The 16,783-nt window shown below is 47.9% G+C and overlaps 1 protein-coding gene across 1 annotated transcript; it reads right to left on the minus strand.

Annotated features, from left to right (window-relative positions):
- Window positions 1-49: 49 nt before the first annotated feature.
- On the minus strand, window positions 50-978 carry EI90DRAFT_3298188 (uncharacterized protein; the record flags this gene model as incomplete). Its single annotated transcript, XM_039067487.1, has 2 exons — window positions 707-978; window positions 50-594 (listed from the first exon to the last, which is right to left on the minus strand). The coding sequence occupies exon 2, from the start codon at window positions 527-529 to the stop codon at window positions 50-52; it is 480 nt and encodes a 159-aa protein (XP_038907295.1). The 5' UTR covers window positions 530-594; window positions 707-978.
- Window positions 979-16,783: the final 15,805 nt, after the last annotated feature.

A 16,783-nucleotide genomic window follows, 5' to 3' on the forward strand; every position in this document is an offset into this window, starting at 1 on the left:
GTCCTCCTCTGCCTTACTGCGCTTTGATGGAGACGTTGCATTTATACGCCTATCTAATGCCTCCCAAATGGAAGTAGTGCCTTGGGAGTCTTATGTTGACTGGCTGTTTGGTGCTAGCATTGGGAGTACCAGTTGGAGTCGATTCAGGAGGGATGTCCAGTAGAAGCGAGAGTAAAGTGAACACTTGACCGCGCTCAGAAGCTCGCTCAACCACGGCACCGTCTAATGGCAATAGGAAACGTTCCGCAGAGTTCTCCCTAAGCTCGATGATGTCTGTCCTGAGCAAGAGAGTCGGAGGCGCTGAGCCCGCAGAAGTCAGTGGTTGGTACATGTTGTCCCACTGCACCTCCATGAACTTCGTGTCGAGGAAAACATGCGGTCCTATCTCTACATCACATCTTCCCAGAAAGACAAGACTATGTGGGGGCTGGTGAATATCAATAGTGGTTTTCCCTCGATGTCGCACAGAAAATTTAGTTAAAGGAGGGTTGTTGATCCACCTTGAACGGGCTGAAGAGTAGGCGTTCATTTCAGCACTCGAGAGAGCGTGTATAGGCGCCTACATTGTCTCAGAGTATGTAGAAGCACAAGACTGCAAAGCAGTGTGTCAAGCTTTCTGGCCGTGGTGATGACACTGCACTGATACTTGCCTCTACCATCAACGGCTAGTTAGTCCAGCGAACGGTGCAAGGGACTGAACTGGCACCTCTGGAATTGATTTAAGAGTCTTTGTGGCTTGCTGCTCAGCGTCCTCGCCCCGATTGTCTTCTATCAGACTGGCATCATCTTCGCCTTCCTCCCATCGAGGAATACTACCAAGTGGCAGTTTTATAACTGTAGGGGCTGCCGCTGCAGTCGCCATAGGATTTACTTGGCCCCTTTGTGGTCTATATGGGAAACTGTCAGTGGTCAAAAATTACCTTGCTTGCAAGGCAGACTCAGTGCCAGTCGCTCACGTGAGTTTCGCCGAAGTAAGCGACTGCGACTGGCGCAATAAGCTGTTATTGTTTGTTTAACTCGAGTGTTTTGTCCTCGATAATAACACAGATATGGCTACTGAATTGCATTGGATTGAATCGCCTGAACTACGAGTGTACATAAGTTGTGCAATGCAATTTCAGTGTGAGTGCATGCGGTCATCAACCCAACCCATTGGGAGCACATTGAAGGTTGTGAAGTTAGTACCCGGTGTGCACACGAGATTTAATGGTTTATATATTCATCAGCAAAAGTCCGTTATGCTCCGGAGCATCAAGAGTGGCTGGAGCATGTAGGAGACAAAACAGCAGATTGGGCACTCCTGGAGCCAATAGTGTTCTCCTGGGAGGGGGTTCAGGAGCAGCTGGGAGTGGTGATGTGTTGTAAATCCGGAGTTCCAAATATGGCAACCCGCTTCAGCGGTTCACTTGCAACCCAGATGTAATATAGAAAGAAATATAACTAAAATACACACGGTGCTCCAGTGCCCATATTCATACTTCTCAACAATATTCCAGGCTCTTCTATGCCCAGCGCTTATGCAGGCACCTAGTAACCCCTAGAATATTCCCGGATATTCCGTTTCAGTTTTCATCATGTGACTTGTATTCCAACATGATGAGTATGCAATGTGCCAGGAGCAGTGGAAGGAAAATTTTGGTCTCTGAAAAGTTGAAAAAAAAAATATAGGGAAAAAATCAAAAAAAAAATTCAGGAAACTATAGTGCCTTTGAAGTGCTTTCAGGACATACCAGGCTACAATTGTTATGAGGGTTCCCCTCAAACTGGATGGCCGAGCTTGCAGTGCCTTCGGCACTGCACTGCAAGCTTGGCCATCCAGTTTGGGAGGAACCCTCTAACAAACCGTACTGCAATTTCAAATATATGCCATCTTCATTTGTATGCAAAGTGTTTAGTTCAGGCAATGGTCTATTTGTTGCAGTAAATAAACTCCATACCCAATCCAAGAATCTGAGCCATATCCACAGATTGAAATGTGCATTCAGTGTCAGGGATCACTTGTCAGTTCAAGTCAAGTATCACCCAAAAAACCTAGTCATAGACAAAGCTGAGGTTCCAACCCTCAGCAACACATAGGGCTATATACATGAGAGATATGAATCAATTGGAAGAAAAAGGATCAACAGAACTAAATGATGAGGTAGGCAACAAAGTAATAAAAGCAGGGAGATACTCAGCTCAAGGGGCGGAGTCAGATCAGGGAAAGGGGTGAGAGAGTTATGGGCTGATGCAGCTACATGCGGTGATATATGTAGTCATATGCTATGTCCCCAACATTCAGATTGGCCCACAAAGATATGCCAATATGGGTCTGATCTGCTAGGAGCCCTAGATGTCAGGTAGAGGGAGGGTGCATGGACACTCCTCCACATCTATGTGGGTTAAAGTCTTGGCAGGTGACTGATAAAAATGGAAGCAGGATTGCATATATACATGCTACCCAGGGAAATCAATGTTATTAAGTTGCCATCATAGTGTACCTGATATTAATCAGAGACAGCTAGCCATGTGTTCTGCACTTGCTCCCTGTCCTTACTCCACATTGGTCACTGCAGGGGCTGTCCTGCTCTGCTCCATATGGCATTATTAAAGAGATACGTTCCCACCACACCACAGCCCCATACCCAACTTCCCAACCCCCTACCCGACCCAACCACTAACCCAAACCCCCAACCACCAACCCAACCCATGGGCAATTACTTTCCAGGCATGCATACACTCACTCACTCACACAGCACACAGCACACAGCACACTCAGCACCCAGCACACTCAGCACCCAGCACTCAACACTCACACACACAGCACACAGCACACCACACTCACACTCACAGCACACAGCACACAGCACACCACACTCACACCACATACCACACCACACTCACACACCACACTTGCACACCGCACTCACACACCGCACTTGCACACCACACTTGCACACCGCACTCACACACCACACTTGCACACCGCACACACACAGCCCTTACCCAAACAAATGCATGCCTTGCAAGCTCAGCCAACAAACCACTGCCTCAACCCATGGCAATTACTCTCTGGGCATACTGTGCTGCTGGATGTGACTGCATGTATAGATGTCAGAGGAAGAGGACCCAATCAATCAATCATCATCTAAAAATACATATTCAGATACATCAACATCATATGGGTTTTCATGAAAATCAAGCTGTTCATGTCTAACATTATCTCGGAGCAACATTCCCCGAATCCCACCTTCTGGATTATTGACTTTTTGGAGACGGGTCAGGTCAAATGATGTTCTGAATGCAATTCCCTTGATGGACTTGACCCGTGAGATTGCAACATATGATAATCCAACTGCAAAGTCACTTGGTCCCAAATCAATCACTGCCCTTTCAAGTGTTAGACCTTGACTCTTGTGGATGGATATACCCCATGCAAGGGTGAGTGGAAATTGAGTGCGGGAAAGTGAGTGTCCATCTCGAGTGTCCCAACGTGTAGTGAAGGGGGTAATGGGCACAACTGGGCAATCTGGATTGGCTTGAGATTGCCACCTTGGATCCACAGGGCCAGTGTATGCTGGGAAGCATACAAAAAACAACCAGAGGAATGTCTTTTGTGGGATCAGCATGAGGTGCATATCCAATACACTCCACTGTTCCACGAGCACCATTTACAAGACCTGCCATTACATCAGTGCCTTGTGGGGAAAACCATATATTTATATGTCTCACCTTTATCTGTCCAATATTCCAGGTGAGCATGACAGAAGCACCTTCAGCTAGCAAAATCTCATTGTCCAAACCTTCTGCCTCTTCTTTGGATGCAGTTGCTGCCCCTGTCCCATGGTTTATTGCCTTGATACGAACAACAGGTTTATTTAATGATGCTAATCGATGAAGGTTCAAGGTATCAACAAGCTCATTGTGTGGGAGGAGATGAATTTCTGTTGAGAAAACTCTCTCTTTCATGCTGGGGGAGACTATTCCACATGCATGGAACCAGAAGTTGGCTGAAATCATCCAAAGTGACCTCATTGGTCCGAAGACGTTGAAGGAAATCACGGAAATGTCTCTGTTCTCTATCCACACCTTCTTGGCAGAAGATTTGCTTGAGGATGATTGACTCAGGAATGGAATGATAGAGACGATTTCCAACACAGCTGAGGTCATGCTTCAGATTAGCTGTGGTAAATAAAGGGGCTTCACCAACTGGTGGGAGTTGACAGAAGTCTCCAAAGAGGATTAGGGACATGCCAGCCAGTTGGTCATCTGCTGCTTCAGGGAAGATATCTTTGAGGCGACTGATGACCTTTCCAGCAGTTCTACACCCAACCATTGACTTCTCATCAAGGATAATCAACTTGATGTCCTTCCACCAGGCTTGAAGACGTGCTTTCCCAGAATTTGTTAACCCTGCCCACTTCTTGGCACCAATTCCCAGAGCATAATGGATTGTCCAGCCCCTAATTCCAAATGCTGCCACACCTGTGGGTCCAAGGATGCCATATCCAGTGGCAAGGTCATTAAGGGATGTGCATATGGCCCCTATGAGGAAGGATTTTCCAGTCCCAGCGCTTCCATCAATGTTGATGCGGAGAGGGTTTGGCTTAGGGTTGGTATGGTCTTGCAGGTGCCTGAATAGTGCTTTGAAGTATGCCATAACCCGAATGAAGACAATTCTCTGGTTGCCTTTCAGCCTCTGGTATTCAACTGGAGTGAATTCCAGATCTGAACTGCCTCCTTCAGTGACTTTTGCCTCCTTCAAGAACTTTTCTGCATCCCTGAGAATATCAATGGGTGGTGAAGACTGGCTCCAGTTGTGTTGAAGGTCCACAGGCCTTGTTCCCAATGCTGTGATTTCAACATCTGGTTGTTGATTGGGCCCAAGTAATGCTTCAAACTGCCAATCAGCTCTTGGGTTTAAACCCTCCTCCTGTGTGAGGTCCTCCAGGTCATCCTCATCATCTTCACCATCCTGATCATCAGTTCTGCTCTGGTCCAAAGAGGGTAGTCCATCATCCAGAAGTTCACGGTTTTTGGACCATTCAGTCCACTTCTCCACCCAACAATCCTCATCCTCCAGCCAAGCATCCCCTAGTTTCCATGGAAAATGAAGTAGCAATTTTGCATAGCAGAAGAGGGGATAGGTGTCTTCATTTTCAGGGTCTGGGTGTAGGATTGGATACATGATGGTGACCCATTCCTTTGCAGCATTTGCACGCTCTGGATTTTCTCCATGTGCTCTATAGCTGTGAAGATCATACCTTCGCAAAAATGTTATGTAGGGAAGATCCTCAAGACCCTCAGGATGTGAGCTGTATTTCTCCCTGAGTGTCTTGAACTCTCTTGTTGCATTTTCAAAGTCAAGGGGGAGTGAGGGTCTTGGGGAAAGTGGGACAGATATGTAGGAGCGTGTAGAATGGTGCATCTTCAAACCATGAAGAAGGTGGCAGACCTCTTGAGCAGAGAAGTCTCGCTCAGTGATGAGGGTCTGGAGTAATTTCAAATATACCCCTTGCACCCTGTCTGAAGCATCAGACTTGTCAAGGATGGTTTGCAGGACTTCATCATATGCTCGAGATTTTGATTCAGCCTTTGTGACATATTTTGCAGCATATGCCAGGACAGCACCAAAACTTGTCACAGGACGGAAGTCAATGTTCCCACGCCAACCCAGGATGACAGTGTCATTGTAGGAGTTCAAGATTGGATCATTTCTCCTTGTACAAAGATCAATGATCACTTTCTCATTATTGACAACCCTAGTGAGTTCTTCAAGGTCCTTTGGGAAGCCAAACCGACACTGGACTTCCTTTGTGTGCTTGTTTCATCGTGAACAATATGAGGAAGGGCATTTAGAATGGCGTTGAACCTGGTTGAGGAGTTCTGCAAGTTCCTTGTGGGTGTCTTCCAGTGAAGGGTAGGATAGGGAGGATGCATGTTGATGGGAGAAAGCATGTACATCGGGATTCCAGGTTGACACAATTGGATCCCAGAAAGAAATGAAGTTCTGGATTGTCTCCTGATTATTGAGGTCTAAATCCTCAACAGATGGTGCATTCTTCAACCAGATGAAGCCATGTACATGGCTACTCCCCCTAAATTGCCACTCATAACTAAGGATTTCATAAGAATTAGACAATGAAACCAAGTAAAAAGTTGAATTAACATACCGCCACCACATGTCAGCAATTTGGAACTTTTTTTTGAGGACCAAATCAACAAACAATTCCCATCTCTTCACAAAGTAGTATGCTGCAATGGCAGGATTGTCATTCAAGTCCTCTCGCCTCTTCCTATAGGCTGCCTGCTCCCCAACATCCTGTGATTCTGCCCACTGTGGCATGTGCTGGTGGAGGTCTGGCCATTGGAGATCTGCAGCTGAGGCAGTTATGAATGCATGAGGTGAATGGAGCTGGTACATCATGGCAGTGAGTTCACGCTGACGTGCCATCCAAAATGGTTTGGTTCCAGCAAGTTTCACCCCTGATCTGGAGACACGCTTTGCAAGTTCCCTCAGCTGATCAGGCCCAGCATCTGCCACCATCTCCCTTATCTGCTCCACTGTCCACTGCCGTTCATCTGGGTGAGTGGTAAGATACCATGAGGAGTCCTTTTTGGCCTGAGTGCACATGATGGTGTTTAATGCCCAATAGCGAAAGTGAGGGTGCCTTGCAAAACGACCATCTTCATAGCGCATTAGGTGTGAAGGCCCATTCAGAGAATGAGACTGGTTTTTGACGGGGAGTGTGAAAGTCTGCCTGGCCAGAAGGAAAGAGACTGGGGAAAGCCCTTGAGGCAATAGGGTTGTTATGCCATTCACTCACTGGCTGAGACTCTCAATGTGTGGCATGAGAATAGGTTCTTGTCCCACTTGTGCTGCCAAGCGCAAGTTTTGGAACTCAGAGACTCGCTCCTCATTCACATTTGGGACAAACCCTGATGTGAAAAGTGCCCTCCCCCCCATTGTACCATCAGTTTCATCCCCATTTGATGGCCCTACAATATCATCACCCCCTCCTTCATCACCCACTTCACTGATCCTAATGGACTGCAAACGTCCATGGACACTGCCACTCTCTGGGAGTTGGGAAAGATTCTCCTGACTAATTATGACTTGGTGATATGCTGGGTGGTGCTCAACAAGCCATTCTAACCACTGCTGAACAACTTGGCGCCGGACATAGTAAAGATGCTGAACATCATGGCCAAGGACATGGTCTGGGCCTTCCCGTTGGATCTGTATGACCTCGCACTCCTCAGGCAGGATGGGAAGCAACTGGCGAACTTCAGATGTATCACGGACAAAGTTGCAAATATGTCCAGAATATTTCATCTGTCCACCATACACAGTGTGGGCTTGCATGACAACATGGATAGGGGCAATCAGCATCTCCTCAATTTGTGTAAGCTCCAAGGAAGGATCATCCAAGACAAACTGTGGCTTGGGGCCAGGGTCCATGGAATTTTCTGCTGTGTACTTGGTGTCCTTTTTACACCTCACACAACAACCATTCTTGACTTTCAAGTCAAACCATGTCTCATGGCAGTTATTGCAGTGCTCCATCTGAATCTTCATCAGCTCTTCCCAGAACTTTGCCAACAGAGCCTGATCTCCTGGAGATACCACAGATCCAAATCCCCTCCTCAAATCCTCATCATTGAGCCCTTGATCCCACTGTGAGTCTGATAGGGATGGTGGTGGGGATGGAGTCAGGGGAGAAGGTTCAGGAGAGGACTGTCCTGGTGATGAAACTGGAGATGGAGGGGGAGGTGAAGATCGATCTGCCATTTGCTCCTGGACTGCCCTCTGGCAAGCCCTCCTGTGATGATCCTCATCAACACACCTCCGACACCTGTTCCTATCCCCATCAAATGCAGAGACAGGTGCATTGTGGCCACGATTGCATTTTCGCATTGGCTCCAGAGGATTGGGCACAGGAGATGAAGGGGGAGGTGAAGATTGAACTGCCATTTGCTCCTGGACTGCCCTCTGGTGGGCCCTCCTGTGATGATCTTCATCAATACACCTCCGACACCTGTTCCTATCCCCATCAAATGCAGAGACAGGTGCATTGTGGCCATGATTGCATTTTCGCATTGGCTCTGGAGGATTAGGATCTTGAAAGGGATCTTGAGATGGCTCCTGATAGTGACTTTGAGGCAGAGATGGGAGTCCAGGAAGAGAGAGGGGTTCAAGACGCCCAGGGAGCGCATACATGCCATCATCAGCCCCACCTTGAGCTGGAGACCAACACGAGTCTCTGGTGCTGTCTACATGTCTCTTCAGGAGTGTGTGAGAGACGAGAGACGTTCAGAATGAAGTCTAGGGCCAGTAGAGTTTGGTGGAGTGATTTCTACACAGAAAAGTCATTCTTCATATCCTGCTGACAACAGAACACAACATACGTGGTGTACTCCTAGGTGTTTCTGGGGCTTTGGACCCAACTTGAGACTGAACATTAGTTCTTGAAGCCCAAGAGCAAGTTGTGTCCCAATAGATGGATTTCGGTTATGTTCGGGTCTCTGTTGAGATGGCCCAGAAGAGTTGGGTGGTTGTTGGGACAGCTCAGCAGGGGATTGTGGTACAGCAAAAGTAGATTGGGAATAATTTGGAGTGGGAGACTCAGTTGAGTGTGGTGAACCCTGGCTAGCTGCATAATTCAACCTCCTCCTCTCATTTCTTCTCTTCTTCTTCTCTGCAAGGAGCACCTCATCCTCAGTGGGCATCTAAAATTTATTCAAGTTATGTAAGTCTTAAGATGTCAATTATAAATATTGCTGCACCCACAGTTTCAATGTGCACACCAAATAAACAGAAAAGGTCACTGTAAAGGCAAAATACCCTATTACAGGCAAATTGAATAAATTTCCTATCGTGAAGCAGGGAACAGGCTCGCTGCACAAGTTGACCAAATGGAGCAAGGCTGGCGTATTTCCCAAAGGGAAAAAGGGGCCAGGAATCCTGGCAACTTGCAGGCTCTGAGCGGTACTGGTCTTAACTGCCGAACTGATCCCAGTCTGTGTGGGCTAACACAGGGGCTGAGGGGCAGGGGTCGCACTTCAGAGACCTTTGAACCCTATAGATCTACTTCAGATAGTACTATTCACACAAAGTCCTAAGCCCAGGGCACTCAAGACTTCACAGGATGGGATGGGATGGGGGCAGCAAGGAGTTGCACACAGAGAGAGAGAGAGCTGCAGTAAGTGCGCATGTTTTCAGCACAGCCACATTTTCGCGGAGTGCCATCTCCTCTTGTGTTGATAAAGCCAATCAACTACATAAAGCTTAAATTTCACACCAGTTTAACAGATATGAAGCTTGAATAATAATAAATGATTTTTTTTTTGTATTTTTGTGTGCAAGGAGTTGCAGAGAGAGAGAGCAGCAAGCAGTACACATGTTTGCAGCACAGCCACATCCTCGCGGAAGTGCCATTTTCCCTTGCCTTGATCAGGCTAATCACTACATAGACCTAAATTTCACACTAATTTAACAGATATAAGGCTTTAATTATAATTGTGATTTTTCTGTATTTTTGTGTATATTGTATGTTTTGTCCAGTGTTGCACCATTGCACACACACAGTGCACGGTTGAGATGTGCATTTGGATCCGATGTCCCACGGGGTGACGATTTCTCACGGGAGACGATGCGCAATTCACAACGCTTTCCCACAGGAAAAAAAAAATGAACCCCCTCTGTAAACAAACGCCTCGCAAGCTCGGCCAATAACAGCGGTTTTGTGAGAAAGTGGCAGTCGAAAAGTGAAAGGGTATTGAACCCTTTTGTAAAAATATCAACAAAATGAGTAAATATTCGGAAGGCTAAAGCATCGCTTTCAAGCGAGAGTTGCATGGAAGGAGGGATTGGGGTTCTCGATCCAGGATGCGATTGCGTCTAAGAGTGCGATCGAGGTACTGCGATGACGGAATTACGGAGACCACGACGTCCGAGGACTTTGGCAGTAGCAGCAGTAGGACTAGAGACAAGTGGGGCCAGGGCCCTGGCTGCTTGGGCAGTGGCAACAGGAAATGGAGATACAACAGAACAGAGCCGCCGAATGAGAACGCAAGTGGTGTGTCTCATGTGAGCAATATTCCGTTCAAGTGTGACGTGCGAGCCACACGCCACGAATATCAGCTGGCGGTAAACACATCCGCAAAAGCCACAAAGGAAAAATCCTTGGGAAGAAATCGACAGCTATAGGCGATTATTGATATTGATACAGTTGTTCGAACGAATCTTGCAACAAGGGTATTATAAAAGGCTCCACAGGGCAGAACCAAAGAACACGGGCGTTATCCCTCGCACGGCGCTGTCACACGCTTTGTATATGAAGCCCCCAAGGAGAAGTGAGGCGAGGGTTGGAACGTCCGTAGGCGACGTCAAGGTGGCAACTGCACTTCCTAGCTCGGAGTTTAAGCTTAAAGGTTGAAGACGAAGTCAACTTTGCCCAGCAATATGGATTCCGCGGATGGGAGACGGAGAAAACCTTTCGCCTGACTGAGAACTCTTCCAGCCTTTTACTGTTGTTTTGACTGATTTATCCGTTGAACGTTAAACCGTGGACGCGGCAGAACCCGCTACTCAACAGCGCTGAAAATTCATTCGGTTCCGTATGGATATTACATCCAAGACTGTTCAAGTAGTAGGCATGATTGCTGGGGAGAGGCCGGTAAAGGACCCTGGGTTGCCGTTCAATGCATTTTCAGAGGACCTTGTCATTTTTCCCATTATGATTCAACAGGACCTGCTACAGAGCGGGGATCACGAGCTGGAACTCGAACGTCGGCTCCGAGCGGGTATCTCCACAGTAAGATGCAACAACGGCGTGAACCCGTCCCGTTAAACAATCTGCCTCCTCGACGTTTTGTCTCTCGTTCTACTGATGTCGGCAAGCGGGTCAAATCCGCAGAAGAGGAGCTACCCTACATCTGAAAACGACGGCAACAGATCCAGAAGAGGTCCTTCAACGTGACCTGAAGAAACACGTCGAAGACGAGCTTGCCGGTCACGCATGGGAGTTTGATGCAGTTGAATTGTGTTGTCTCCCAAGATTCTCAAAAAGGAGCACGAAGATCAAGATTTGCTGGAGCTCGGTCACTTTGACATACTCATTGATCACCCTCAAGTCATCTACGCCATGACACACGCGTTCGGGGACGCGCCACATCCCAACCATTTTCCAAAGCAGACTATGATAATATTAGCCATTTTCTCAACGAGTGCGTTCGGCGTTGCCTTGACGCGTATGATTCGATTCTCGAGACACCTATGACTCCGGATCTCCAAGCATGGGAATTGCAGCCTTTTGGTGCAGCCTTTTGGCCTGCTCTCCTATTCACAAAGTATGATAGGCCGACTGGGGACAAGGTCAAAAATGCCGCACCTTTGAAGCCAGACATTGTTGGGGTAGCCGTCACAGACGCGCCACCCAATAACTTCGTTGCTTGCTGGAGCAAATTGCCCAAAACAAAGCAAACGGGAGCCTCGGAAGATCGCCATAGCGGTGGAAGTAAAAGCTGACTGGAAGGACATGCTGCTCCAGAGCACTACTTATGGACGTGCGCAATATAATGACACTCCATTGCGTACATTCACCGTAATCGTCGCCATCAATCATGCTGCGAAGCCCTCCGTGTTCTCATCTTCCACCGCGGTGGCCTCTCCGCGAGCAAGGAATTGAGGTTGACAACGAAAGACTGGAAAGCCCACAGCATCCCTCAGTTCATAAAGGTCTTGCTGAGTATTTTGCTCTGGCAGACGCCTGGCGACGCTGGGTATCCAGAGTTCACGGATACGGAGAAATTTGTGTTCCCTTCTGGAGAGGATAACATCGTCCAAGGGATTCAAAAGGAAGTGCTCCACAACCGCCAATCATCCTGTGGCCGTAATACCTTCGTGGCATTGATGCAGCCTTTCTCCTCGTTGGACAACGAAAGCAATTTCCCCAACTCTTTTGGCCTCAGGAACGGCCAAGCCGTCCACCGGTAAAACGTCGACGCATGTTTCCACTGATACTCGTCCACCGATGGAACAATCGCAACTACCAAAGCGGAAGCTCGAGGCAGAATCCCTGCCAGGTAAGTCAGCTTATATCTTCTGTGAATGGCGGCCTATCGTTGTCAGCGGTGGCGCCGAAGAAACTTAAATTGGAGCAAATCTCCACGAAGGATGACGACAGCGATGAATACGATATAAGTAAGTGGAAAGGCCGGTTATACTTGGTGAAATATGACAAGCACAATTTTAGTATCTCCATCGCCATACAACTTCAATGGTTCATTCAATATCCGATTCCGTGACCACCGAGCGATTAGGAAGAAAAGGGTATACGAAAAAGTGTCCGAATCCTTCATCATGAAAGGCTCTTGGCCTCCCCGTGCGAAGAAAGATGTGGAGCACAACATGTACCAGGCTTCAAAGGGCGAATTCGGAACCGCGACTCTCCTCTCGTCGCATGAGCCGCTCAATTCCAGAGGTTGTAAATCGACCAATTCATACAATTCATACTTCCTTCCAGGTCCCAATTTGAAGTTCAGCGATTTTCATCTCAAGGATATCGGTTCCATCTGTCCGGAAGAACCGGATTACCGTACTTTGGCGGTGACCCTTCTTCGGGATCAAGGCTGCAGCCTCGAATACTGCGATACCGCTTGGGATTTGTGCATTTGTCTTGCGCATGCTATGCTCGGTATGCATTGCAATTCGCTCTCCTCTCCCGAAGACCCGGTTAACCTTCGTAGGATGGCTTTCGACATATCAATGCGGGTATATGCAACGAGATGTTAGTATCGGGAATGTTCTCAAGCTGACGCAACCCATCAAAACGGCACCATTCAATATCAACAAGTTACACGAGTTTCACGACGCCATTATGCGTGACAATAAGAGTGTGGGCGAACTCAGTGATGCGGTGCGGGACAAAGTCATGGCATTGGACTTGGAGGGAGGGATCCATGATTCAAAAACAGCTCAGGAGGCAAAGGATGAGGTCAGGAAGGTGATGTCCGCTGCCGAGGCTCTGCAGGGGGGAATTGCGGAACTAGGGCTGTCTGTCGATGCGACCGAGTGCTGGGCAATAATTTCAGATGGCGATCTCGCATCGTACATCCCCACCTACTTGACTAGAACAGTCACTGCGGAATCAATATCAGTAAGTTACTATATTGAGCCAACGGTACATGCACTGGATTTTCTTGCAGGGAACCTATGAGTTCATGTCCCCTGGTGTCCATTTGGCCATAGAAAAAAAAACTCCGTACCTCCACAGTCCATTGGATGAGAATGTTTTCGTTCTTCTATGTTGCGTTGTGGGCGACCTTCTGGAATATCGAAAAAGGTCATACCCCGGATGAAGATCTTTGGCGTGATGGCTTACGAAGTAAGGAACGTGATGCCCGAGTGGTTGGCCTTCTGGTCGAGCGCTTCACGGAAGCTTCCCAAACATATGCTCCGATTGCCGCTGGGATGCTCCCTGTTCTGGGTGATTGGTGGGGGAGGCTTTCGCAGTTGCGGGACTCGTTCATTGCGGCCCTGCAGGCGAGTCGAGGTATTCTTCGCTTGGTATACTTTGAACAGTTGGCATATCGTGGCGTTGCAGACTTCATCCAAATTGTAAATGAGCATTGGTTGAATTTCTAGCTCATTGCGACATCATAACAATAAAGATGTGGCGAACCGCGCCGAGCTTCGCAGAGCGTTTCAAATGCTCAACGAAGGCATTTTTGGAAACTGCTTTACTTGGCATCGTCCAATGAATTGCATAATCCTTACGCAAATCCTAGCAGGTCGACTTTGAAAAGGTCCCTGCTCCTGGATCCTCATCCGGCGATCCTCAACGGCCGCTTTCTTCAGCCCCTGAACTCAAATCCTTCTTGCAAGTCCTCAGATTACTCATCGCAATAGACAGCCTGGGTATGACCTGGGCCCTCTGGCGGCTGCTCGGACATTTCCTGCTGGCTCCTATGTTTTGGATAAACGCCCATCTCGCTTGGATCGCGCGGCTCGGTGGCTCCGGCCCCAACCGCGACAGATTGGAGGTGACTGTGCCCTTTGACATCTCGGCCGATAACTCTCAACCCACCGCATATTGCATCTCCAAATGCCGTTCGCGATGGCGATGTGAACGGTTACACGCAACTAAGAGGTGAAGGCATCAATATGCGTCCTTTGTCAGAACTCAAGACCACACCATCACCCGTCGCCGAAAGAAAATCATCATCAGTGCCAGAAAGCTGGTTCTCCAAACTGCCGGTTCTGCGCTCAGATTTTCTCCTCTTCTTCTGACTTAGCTCCAGATATACGAGGTTTGCGAATGATGATAATTGTGGTGGGTGATACTTGCTCACTTTCCTGCTGTGGATTTCCAATCCACGTAGACTGCCGATGGAAATGACGAAGATCAAATACCTCCTGACAGAATTTCTCTGATCAATGGATTCTGCTTGTACGTATATGTACGAGTTTCCTTGGGTACGTATTTTATCTCTAATCCTGCTGGCAGGACCTGGAAGGGCAGATCGAGTCGCTCAGACTCGAGCCCCAAAAGGTCACAAAGAGAGCGGTGTTAGCGAGCGAGATAGCCCAGAAAATAAACGACGTGAGGGCCTGTATCAGTAATGCTCTCTCCCGTTTCGCTGTTCGTTAAGCCTGCAATCCAAGCAAGATGTTCAACTAACCCTTCCCGCCCTAGACAGCAGCAACAACCTTGAACCTCCTTCATACGATTCAAGTATCAATTGAATGTTTGTCTCATTTGCTTTATTCCAAACCTGTTAGCTCAGTAACATTTTCAGGTGAACTCTCGAAACTCCCAAAAGCGAATGCCGAATACTACGTTAAAAGCAAACCAGAATGTCAACCACACGCAACAAAATCCGGAATTCAATCTGATGGAACCCAAGAATCGATTTGTCTAGTTACGTGGTTCTGGAACAGGGAAGACCGCGGTATTGCTTCCACCCTTAAAAGCCGCGGTGCTTTGGCGGCGCCGTTCTTTTGGGATAAGAATCGAAAAGGCACTGGACTGGACTCCATTGAACGCTTTGGAGAGTGTTACGGGTTCCGTTCCAGAGAGGCAGATGAAGGTTTGGGTCATTGACCCCATGCGTGAACTCAAGGATGTGTTGTCTTCAGGGAAGCATCGCTCCGTCATCGTCTTGGATGGGCTCCATGAATGTGGTGATCTAGAGGTACTTGAATCATTGGTGAAGCTCGTACTTATGCTCCCACCAATGTTCACCGTACTGGTTAGCTGTAGTCCTGAGAGGCTGGTGGTTTCGGCTTGGGGCGAATCTTAGGATCAGAGTCTCAATGCATCGTAGTGGAAACCACCAGAGAAAGATCTCAACGCTTTTGCTTTTGCTTGTCGTGGATTACCCATCGTGGCCTCGATCCGAATTTAGGATGTCCAGCTTCAGACTCGGCATGACCGTACACTCCAATCGGAGTTCCTTGTGCAATCTCACTAATACGCCAGCAGATCCCAACTCCGAGTATCTGCAAATCCTTCATCGCGCCTATATTGTGAATGGCATCATTGAGCAGAACGAACTCAACATCCCCACTGAGCGTCCCTTGGGAGATAAAAAGAAGTGTCCTACCATTCAAAGTCCGGGTTGTATTGATGGTGGAGCAGCCTAGAACGGCGATCGGATGCCGAGGTACGATGGGCCTTACTGCCCTCAGGCTGGGAGGGATGGAACTCGATTCGTGATCCAAGGTGGGATGAAAGCACCAATCGTCATTGACATCAGCCAAGTTGTTTAGTGGTTCCGTGAATTTCTGCTATAGAATGTCGTTTACTCAGTAACTCTTTTGATGTTGCAATACCTTTCGGATATTATGTACGGCCTAGGTGCATGGGACAGTTTTGCAAAGTCTCGTCATATTCATTTAACAGGCTGTCGTCATTCTGCATCTAAGGGGATGAAAGGAAGGCATTGCATCTATAGAACCCTTCAGGAATCGATGACGCCGATTGGTAGTTACACAAAGCCCTAAGCTGAGGCATTCACTAAGTGGGGTGCGGGAAATCGTTACAACCTCGTTAGAGATATACTCGTGCCTCGTATGGTCTGAGATTGACCAAAGTTGGAGATGTGTTTTCCAGTGTTTCGTCCGTGTTCTCGTAATTTGACAATTGAAGCTTTAATCCTTTAGGAATCTTGCTGTCTTGGGGGAAGGAAAAGTCCACATTGATGCCGTTGAAGTTGATCACTATAATAGCGGTTACATCGCCGTGTTGACGCTCGATTGCGAAAACTCTTTCATCCTCGGGGGATATGAGGCGGAAACTTCCATGGATCTGAAGATCAGTTCGTCTTGTAAGATGCTCTTGTCGAGGTGAAACAAAATTCCCACGTACCAGGACTGGATGAGCTTTCCTGAATGCTAGCGCTCGTTTCCAGAAGAATCGTACGCTGTTTGGATCGTTCATCTGTTGGGTAGCATTCCACTGAGTGTAGTCATCGTTAACCCTCATCCAGGGGGTTGCATTCTCTGATGTGAACCCAGCGTGCGGCGAATCGTCCCACTAAATCGGAAAGTAGACCAGTTAGTGATATTTGTGCATCGAATTTGATCGGAAGGTCTGTTCTCACTTGGACTGGAGTCCGGGCGTTGTCTCGGGCTTTCTTTCGGAGGTCTTTAAGGATATCGGACATGTCTGGATTCTCTGAATTTTCGCGACGTTTCTCGAGAATCCTGGTATGGGAGCGAAATAATAAATGAAGCTGAAACAGGGGTGGGACGAGTAAGTTATCTTACGCTTTCCAGTATGATTGAGTCGCTACATCT

The sequence above is a fragment of the Cantharellus anzutake genome, assembly GCF_015039405.1.
Source record: "Cantharellus anzutake strain C23 chromosome Unknown EI90scaffold_562, whole genome shotgun sequence".
Lineage (NCBI taxonomy): Eukaryota > Fungi > Basidiomycota > Agaricomycetes > Cantharellales > Hydnaceae > Cantharellus > Cantharellus anzutake.